General features: G+C 43.9%; 1 protein-coding gene across 16 annotated transcripts in view; it reads right to left on the bottom strand.

Annotated features, from left to right (window-relative positions):
* Nucleotides 1–10,000, bottom strand: part of LOC113822903 (cytochrome b5 reductase 4) — a 52,802-nt gene that overhangs the window by 25,703 nt on the left and 17,099 nt on the right. For 2 of the 16 annotated variants that reach the window (XM_070120658.1, XM_070120659.1), the window contains exon 1: nt 5,951–6,083. The exons of the other annotated variants lie outside the window; for them this stretch is intronic. In XM_070120658.1, coding sequence (XP_069976759.1) covers nt 5,951–6,068 — 118 coding nt within the window. In that variant the 5' untranslated portion in view covers nt 6,069–6,083. Of the gene's footprint in view, nt 1–5,950; nt 6,084–10,000 lie in introns of those variants that run through there. 16 annotated transcript variants of the gene reach the window in all.

The following is a 10,000-nucleotide window of genomic DNA, read 5'->3' as shown; positions in this document are numbered from 1 at the left end:
TCATCATCCTCTTCTTCCTTTCTTTCTTTATCAGCTTTCGCCTAGGTTCCTAGTCTTTCCTCCTCCTCTCCTTTTCCATAGTCTCCATACACCCTTCTCCTCCCCTTCTTCCATTTCCATTTATTTTTATTCACCCTTCTCCCTCTCTCCCCATTTTCATTAATCTCTCCTCTTATTTCCCAGTGTGGGCAGATGGGATTAAATGCCACCGTCTTTTCTCTTTCCTTGCTTATTCCGTTTTTCCCCTCTTCCTACTTTCTTGCCTCTTTTTGCGGATGGGATTAAATGTCATCGTCTTTTCTCTTTCCTTGCTTATTCCTTTTTTTCCCCTCTTCTCTCATTCTTGCCTCTTTTTGCGGATGGGATTAAATGTCATTGTCTATTCTCTTTTCTTGCTTATTCCTTTTTTTCTCTCTTCCTACTTTCTTGCCTCCTTGTTTCCATCTTCTCTCTTTCTCGCCTCCTTGTTTCCATCTTCTCTCTTTCTCGCCTCCTTGTTTCCATCTTCTCTCTTTCCCGCCTCCTTTTTTTCCTCTTCTCTCTTTCTCGCCTCCTTGTTTCCATCTTCTCTCTTTCTCGCCTCCTTGTTTCCATCTTCTCTCTTTCCCGCCTCCTTGTTTCCATCTTCTCTCTTTCTCGCCTCCTTGGTTTCCATCTTCTCTCTTTCTCGCCTCCTTTTTTTCCTCTTCTCTCTTTCTCGCCTCCTTGTTTCCATTATCCATCTTCTTTTGCGTTATTTTCGTTATCAGCTCGACGCGGGCTGTCAATCACCTTTAATCACTTCAAAACACAATGAGGTTGAAGACCCATAAGGAGATATTTTCGGAACGGAATAAGCAAGAGAGAAAAAATAGAAAAAATCACATTTCCCTTTAAATTTGCTAGTTTTTTTTCGTCTACTTCCCTTCCCCTTTGTTCTTCTCCTTCTTTTTCTCCATCTTTTTATCTTCATTTTTTCTCCCTTCCCGTCCTCCTTTCCCCGTGCCCTTCCCTTTCTTATTACCTTTCCCTTCCCCTTCCTTCCCTTCCCTTTCTTTCCTTCCCTTCCTTTCCTTCCATCCCCCCTCCCTTCCCTCCCCCCCACCTCCCTTCCCTCCTCCAAGACAGATACCCAGGCTCGTCCCCCTGGCTCCCGTAAGTGTCATAATTCCGGGGGAAAGGCGTGAGAAATGACCTCTACCGCAATTCACCCACTCCTTGCCCTCCGCGACCCTCGAGGCCAAACCACTCTTGAGCACTTATGGGCGTCCGTCTGCGAGGCAAGAGGAGGAACAGCACGGTATGGGCGGGTGCAAATTGGAGGAGGAGGAGGAGGAGGAGGAGGAGGAGGAGGAGGAGGAGGAGGAGGAGGAGGACGATGGAGGAGGAGGAAGAGGAGGAAGAGGAGTGGGAGGAAGAGAAGGAGGATGGAGGAAGAGAAGGACGGTGGAGGAAGAGAAGGACGATGGAGGAAGAGAAGGAGGGTGGAGGGAGAGGAGGAAGAGAAGGGGAACAGGTGGAGAAAGACATAAGGAGAGAGAGGAAGAGGAAGAGGAAGAGGAGGAGGAGCAGGAGTAGGATAATGATGATGAGGAGGAATATGAGTTGGAGGAGTGGGAAGAAAAGAAGGAGGAGGGAAAAGCAGATGAAGAAAGAGCAGGAAGAGAAGAAAGAAAAGGAGGAAGAGAAGAAGAAGGATGGAGGAGGAGGGGGAAAGGGGGAGGAGAGGAGGAGGAGGAGAAAAAAGGAAGAAAAAATAGGAGTAAGGAGGAGGGAAAAAGAGGCGAGGAGAAAGGAGGAAAAAGGAGGAGGAGGAAAGCGACGATGACCTGGAGATGAAGGACGAGCAGGAGAAGAAAAGAAATAAAAACAAAAACAGGAAAGAATAATATTGAAAGAAAATAAAACGAAAAGAGAAGAAAGGAGAGACAAATGAGAAGTAATAAGAGAAAAAAGGGCACGGCAAGGAGAAGGAGAAGGAGGAGGCAGAAGAAGGTGAATGGAAGAAAAGACGAAGAAATAATGGCATGTCCTTCCGCCCGCCATTTCAGATCCGTCAGAAACTCCCGCTTTTTACAGAACATATTTTTTTTCCTTTTCAAGAAACGGTGCGTGGGTTTCTGCTGCTATTTGCGAACACATGCATGTACGTATGCATGTATACACACAAAAATACGCACATGTATGTAGGGATATGTGTACATGTGTGTTTGTGTGTTTGTGTTTGCGTGTGAGTGTATGTGAGTGTATATGTGTGTATATGTGTGTATATGTGTGTGTGTGTGTGTGTGTGTGTGTGTGTGTGTGTGTGTGTGTGAGTGTATGTGAGTGTATATGTGTGTATATGTGTGTATATGTGTGTGTGTGTGTGTGTGTGTGTGTGTGTGTGTGTGTGTGTGTGTGTGTGTGTGTGTGTGTGTGTGTGTGTATGCGAATGTGTGTATGTGCTTGCGTACGAGTGCGAATAAATCAAAGCATTCCCACGCCATTCACAGAAAACCGAGCGACGCGCCAAACCTAAATACCAAACCAGGGCGCAAAGAGAGAGAGAGAGAGAGAGAGAGAGAGAGAGAGAGAGAGAGAGAGGGAGAGGGGGGGTAGAGGGGGAGAGAAAGACAGAGGAAGAGACAAAGCGAGAGAGAGAAAGAAAGGGAGAGAAAGCTCGAGAGAGAGAGAGAAAGAAAGCGAGAGAAAGAGAGAGAGAGAGAAAGAAAGGGAGAGAAAGAGAGAGAGAGAGAAAGAAAGGGATAGAAAGAGAGAGAGAGAGACAGAGAAATCGAATGGTATTTCCATACGATACCCTAACTTCATTACATCCTTCCCCCCCCCCCTTTCCTCCCCAAACCCGCACCCACTCCTCATCCACACGCCGTTGCCATGGCGACGCACGCTTTTCGACCGACATTCTAGCCAACTTGACTTTGAGCCAAAGTATCCTGGCCGACGTTCAAGCAATCGGGAGCTTTGACGTATTGCATGGTGTTGACAGACACACTGACACACTCGCACGCGCACGCACACAGACACTCACTCACTCACACACTTATTTACTTACTCACACACACACACACTCTCTCTCTCTCCCTCTCTCACACACGCACGCACACATACACACACAAACACACGCACACGCGCACGCACACTCACACACACACACACACAAACACACACACTCACTCTCTCTCTCTCTCTTTTTCACACAAACGCACACACACACACACAAACACACACATACACCCATACACACACACACACACACACACACACACACACTCTCTCTCTCTCTCTTTGTCACACACACACACACACACACACACACACACACACACACACACACACACACACACACACACACACACTCTCTCTCTCACACACACACACACACACACACACACACACACACACACACACACACACACACACACACACACACACACACACACACACACACACACACACACACACACACACACACACACACACACACACACACACACACACACACACACACACACACACACACACACACACACACACACACACACACACACACACACACACACACACACACGGCGCCCCCCGACACAGAGCTGGTGGACAAATGGTACTTTCCTGCAATTCAATTTCCCTTTCATTCAGTCTATCCATTCAGACTATTTTCCGCACTTATTCTTCATTCCGATGATTATTGTTTAAAAAAAGATTATGCATATTCATACTGGTGGAGCCGTTAGTGGAAATGGTGAAGAAGAAAACGGAAAAGAAGAAGGAAAAGGAGAAGAGGGAGAAGGAGAAGGAGAAGAAATGGTAGCAGAAAAGGACGACGATGACAGTAATGAGAGCGCATACCTCCGCCAAGGCAAAAGGGTCACTGATGCAATAATAATAATAATAAAAAAAGGTGAGACACACCTTTGATAAAATATTTCATACCAATCTGGCCATAACTTTTTGAGCTATCCTGCTAACCAACGAACAAACAAACACACAAACTAACAAACCAGCGCTGCTCAAAACTTCCTTGGCGAAGGAAATAATAATACTAATACTAATAACAAAAACAATAATAACAATAATAATAACAATAACAATAACAATAATAATAATAACAATAACAGCAACAAAAAAACAACATAATAATAATAATAATAATAATTATTATAACAATAACAATAATAATAATAATAATAATAACAATAAAGGTGCTGCCACACTAGCACTTTTACCCTCAATTTCTTGACAATTTTATTTAACACAAATACAAACATTCTCGAATATAGCCCTTGCTTTGATTATGCTTGGCTGAAAAAGTTGACGGAAAGGTTTTCAGACGGAAACGATCATTATCGTCTAACTGGAAAACTGACAATTCGCTCAAAAATGGACAAAATTTCAGAAAATCGTCAAGAAATTGACGGAAAAAGTGCTAGTGTGACAGCACCTCAACAACAACAACAACAACAACAATAATAATAATAAAAATGCCCGCCCCGGCACCGCTCCTCTTCATCCCTGCCCTTATAATATGGCGCCTTCCCTCTGGTTCCCAATCACATTAACATATATATTGGTTTATTCCCGACTTTTTCTTTTCCCTTTCTCTGCGTCATCAAAGGATGTTGTTAAGACATGGCGACGTTGTGCTTGGCCTTTTGACATGATTCTATTAACTTTACTTGACGTCGTGGTCTGCGTTAGGTTTCGGTCGACGGTTCCACAAGAGGAGATGATGATGAAGAAAGAGGAGAAGGAGAAGAGGAAGAAGAAGACGAAGAAGATGAAGAGGGAGAAGCGGAGGAGGATGAAGAAGATGAAGAAGTCGAAGAAGATGAAGAGGGAGAAGCGGAGGAGGAAGAGGAGGAAGAAGAAGAAAAAGAAAAAGAAGGAAAAAGATGGAGGAATCGTGAAAAAAGAAACAAACTCAAAATCAAAGACAAAAAAAAGTACCAGAACAAGATGCTTCTGCAGAATGAGAACCCCACAGATGCAACAGCGCAACCCACTCGACCTCTGTTATCGCAAGTGTACTGAGAACAACCGGCAATCTGTTCGCTATCTGGTGTTATCGCTTTCGCAGACATGAACACGGAGGGGTAAGAACCTGCGCATTACCCTCTGCAATCTCTTATCAATAACCTATTATCAGCAGACTAGCCTAAACATTCTATTACCAGCAGCCTACACATCTTACCATCAACAACCCTATTACCATTAACCTACAATTCTTGTTCTAGCTTATTACCCTTAGCTTATTATTAACAACTTTGTATTATCATGTTTACACATTTTTCCATACAATATCAATATTCACCTGCACATATTTAATTGTCTACATATCTTATCATCCACAGCCTATTTTCAATAACTTCAAACTTCATATCACAATGTATAACTAATAACCTATGATCAATGACCTACACATCCCAATTACAACTCATTACGAATAACTTATCATCAACAACCTACACTTACTAATATCAACAATGTACACATATTATGATCAACAAAACATTATCATTGACATACATCATCAATACCCAACATTCGCTCCATCGATATTCATTTTTCCACAAAATATCTTCCTTCTTTCATCCAAAAAAGAAGAAAAAAAGAAAAAACGGTGCGATAACAGAAAACCCTCCCCAAACGCGCACGCATGCGCGCACACGCACACACACACACACACACACACACACACACACACACACACACACACACACACATACAGAGAGAGAGAGAGAGAGAGAGAGAGAGAGAGAGAGAGAGAGAGAGAGAGAGAGAGAGAGAGAGAGAGAGAGAGAGAGAGAGAGAGAGAGAGAGAGAAAGAGAAAAAGAGAAAAAGAGAAAAAGAGAAAAAGAGAAAAAGAGAAAAAGAGAAAAAGAGAAAAAGAGAAAGACAGACAGACAGACAGACAGACAGACAAGACAGACAGAGAGAGGAAGACCCAAACAGCAATACATAAACACCAACCCCTCCTCCTCTTCCCGAACCACCGTGGGAGCCGAGACGTCGCGAGAGAAAGGGTCCCGTGGCTCGCCGCCGACGTCCGGGAGAGCCCACGCACTCCTCCAACACATCCCACCAACATGCAACTGCCCTCCGAATCAGAATGTTGACTCGAATGTTGATCCGTTCCGAAGAGACGCGTCGACTTCTCCGCTCTCCCGCCCGCCCGCCCGCCCCCGCTGTCGGCCACGAGACATAAGGGCGTATTCCTCTATGACTACCCCGGGGCACTCGGCCTTGCAGACGGCGGTACGGGATTTCTGAACTAATCTTACGTTACGTACGAGAGACTCAAGGCGCAAATGATTGTGTGTGTACGTGTGTGGGGGGGGGGGGGGGGGGTGTATGCGTGGGCGTGTGGGTGTGTGTAAGTGTGTGTGTGTAAGTATGTGTGTGTGTGTGTGTGTGTGTGTGTGTGTGTGTGTGTGTGTGTGTGTGTGTGTGTGTGTGTGTGTGTGTGTGTGTGTGTGTGTGTGTGTGTATGTGTGTATGTATGTGCGTGGGCGTGTGTGTGCGTGGATGTGTGTGAGCGTGGGCGTGTGTGTGCGTGGGCGTGTATGCGTGGGCGTGTATGTGCGTGGGCGTGTATGTGCGTGTGTGTATGCGTGGGCGTGTGTGCGTGGGCGTGTGGGCGTGAGTGGACGTGTATGTATGTATGTATTAATGTATGTATGTATATATGTATATATGTATATATGTATGTATATATGTATATGTGTATGTATATATATATATATATATATATATATATATATATATATATATATATATGTACGTATATATGTATATATGTATATAAGTATATATGTACACGCACCCACCCCCACACCCACAAGCGCCATGACGCTCCGCCAGGTAATCCGACCACTTCGGGCCGGAGTCGGTGTGCCATCGATCACCTCTGGAGGAGCGGGAGCGGCGTCGGCGGCGCTGGGTGTGGCCCTCCTGCTGCCGCTCCTGCTTTGTCCTCGCGCGCTCGACCTGCTCGGGACTCTCTCCTCTGCTTGAAGTTCTGCTTATGGTTGGTCTACCTGTGTGAGTCTTGGTTCTGCTTAAAGATCTGCTTATGGTTGGTCTACCTGTGTGAGTCTTGGTTCTGCTTAAGATCTGCTTATGGTTGGTCTACCTGTGCATTTTGGTTCTGCTTAATCCTTTTCTACCTGCTCGAGACTCTCCTCTGCTTAAAGTTCTGCTCATGGTTGGTCTACCTGCGCAAGTCTTGGTTCTGCTTAATCCTTTTCTACCTGCTCGAGATTCCCTTCTGCTTAAGTTCTGCTTAAGGTTGGTCTACCTGTATAAATCTTGGTTCTGCTTAATACTGGTCTACCTGTTCGAGATTCTTCTCCTTAAGTTATGCTTAATTCCTGCTGGTCTACCTGTCTAAGATTTCTTTCTGCTTAATACTGGTCTACCTGTTTGAAACTCTACTTAAAGTTCTGCTTATGGTTGATCTACCTAAGCTTTCCTTCTGCTCAAATCCTGCTGAATCTCCGTCTACCTCTGCAAGATCCCTTTCTGCTAAATATCGGTCTACCTGTTCAGCTTTTTGTTCTGTTCGGCCCTCCGTTCAGCTTTTCGTTCATCAACCTGTCCAGTCCTTCGCTCCAATGAACGCCTCTAAAACCACGCTAGAACTACGCGGGTTCTTCCCCATTCTAACTGTCCCTGGATGAACGTGCAATGGCCTGTCCTTGCTAGCTCGTGTTCCACCTGCCTGCGTCTGGCGTGACATCATTTTCCCCTTTGTCCTTTTTCGTTTTCCTGTTGCGTCCTTTTCCTGGCATTCGTCTCTCTGTCTCTGTCTCTGTTTCTGTCTGTCTGTCTCTCTTTGTCAGTCTCCGTCACTCTTACCCTCTCATCTAAATTGCTCTCTTTATTTTATTATCTCTCTTCTTTCTTTCTTTCTCTCTTCTCGTCTCTCTCTCTCTCTCTCTCTCTCCCTCTCTCTCTCCCTCTCCCTCTCTCCATCTCCTCACCCATCCAATCCACATTCAACAGATCTTAAAAACAAGATTTATAGCACCGACATACCGCCCCCCCCCCTTCCAAGAAATATATCTACCCCTCCCCCCCCCCCCGCCCCGATATAAGACCAACGGCCACAGGTGTCACCTCTTATCTTATCAATGACAGGAAGCGCCGCCACTGCCTCTTGTTAGTCGATCGTACCGCGTCCGGTATCAAGAGGTACCATAACAGAGCATAACAAACATAACTCCATAACCATAACTCATAACTTGATAATAACACCCTAATCGCGGCTGGCAAAATCCGCACTCAGTTGTACATTTTGTATGATAATGATAATGATAAATAATATCAATACTAATACTACTAATGATAATATTAGTAATAATGACAATTATAATAAAACAATAATAGTAGCACTACTACTACTAATACTACTATTACAACTACTACAACTACTACTACTACCAGTAGTAGTAGTAGTAGTAGTAGTAGTAGTAGTAGTAGTAGTAGTAGTAGTAGTAGTAGTAGTAGTAGTAGTACTACTACTACTACTACTACTACTACTACTACTACTACTACTACTACTACTACTACTACTACTAATAATAATAATAATAATCATTATCATAACAACAATAATAATAATATCAATAATAACACTAACAATATCGATTATAATAACAATAATAATAATAATGATAATAATTTTCATAATAATAATAATCTTAATAATAATCATCATCATCATTATCATAACAACAATAATAATAATATCAATACTAACACTAACAATAATAACAATAATAATCATAATAATAACAATAATGATAATGAATATGAATCCAACAGGAAACAACAACAACAAACACTCTCCAAACGTTCTAATAAAAAAAAACTCTAATTACGAACACAAAACTCCCTCAAATACCGACAAACAGACAGACAGACAGACAGTGATGTCTATCGCACTCGCAAGGAAGTCGATTCTCGTAAACTTTAAAAGGGAAAACACACAAGCTTGAACGCCGGTGTCTTGCAGCTGTCATAACATACTCGATTCCACACATACACACACACACAAAGGTTGCGAGAGAGAGAGAGAGAGAGAGAGAGAGAGAGAGAGAGAGAGAGAGAGAGAGAGAGAGAGAGAGAGAGAGAGGAAGGAAGGGAGAGGGAGAGGGAGAGGGAGAGGGAGAGGGAGAGGGAGAGGGAAGGGAAGGGAAGGGAAGGGAAGAGAAGGGAAGGGAAGGGGAAGGGAATGGAAAGGGAAGGGAAGGGAAGGGGAAGGGAAGGGAAGGGAAGGGAAGGGGAAGGGAAGGGAAGGGAAGAGAAGGGATGGGATGGGATGGATGGGATGGGATGGGATGGATGGGAAGGGAAGGGAAGGGAAGAAGGAAGGGAAGGGAAGGGAAGGGAAGGGAAGGGAAGGGAAGGGAAGAGAAGAGAAGAGAAGAAGGCAAAGAGAAGAGAAGGAGAAGAGAAGAGAAGAGAAGAAGAAGAAGAAATGAAAAGAAAAGAAAAGAAAAAAACACAAAAGAAAAGAAGAAAAAAGAAAACAAAAGAAAAAAAGAAAAAAGAAAAGAAGAAAAAAGAAAAAAAAAAAAAAAAAAAAAAAAAAAAAAAAAGAAAGAGAAGAGAAAAGAAGAGAGAAAACATAAGAGAAGAGTCAGACACACAGAACCTTAAAACGAACACTCAACCGAACTTAAAAACAAAACAACAGGAGAGAGAAAGAAGGAGGAAGAAAAACAACGCAAAGATTCCTGAAAAGAGAGAGAGAGAGAGAGAGAGAGAGAGAGAGAGAGAGAGAGAGAGAGAGAGAGAGAGAGAGAGAGAGAGAGAGAGAGAGAGAGAGAGAGAGAGAGAGAGAACGAGTTAAAGAAGAATGAAAACAAGACGTGGGAGGGGAGGGGAGCGGAGGGGGAGGGAGAGGGGGGTGAAGCACAGACCCAAACAAGACCCAAACAAGACCCAAACAAGTCCTAAACAAGAGGATTCCCAAGCCACCTCATTACCGCCCTCCACGAAAAGACAATGCTGCTT

This window comes from Penaeus vannamei, chromosome 4, assembly GCF_042767895.1.
Source record: "Penaeus vannamei isolate JL-2024 chromosome 4, ASM4276789v1, whole genome shotgun sequence".
Lineage (NCBI taxonomy): Eukaryota > Metazoa > Arthropoda > Malacostraca > Decapoda > Penaeidae > Penaeus > Penaeus vannamei.
Note: the sequence above shows the minus strand (reverse complement) of the source record. Positions and strands in the feature narration are given on the sequence as shown.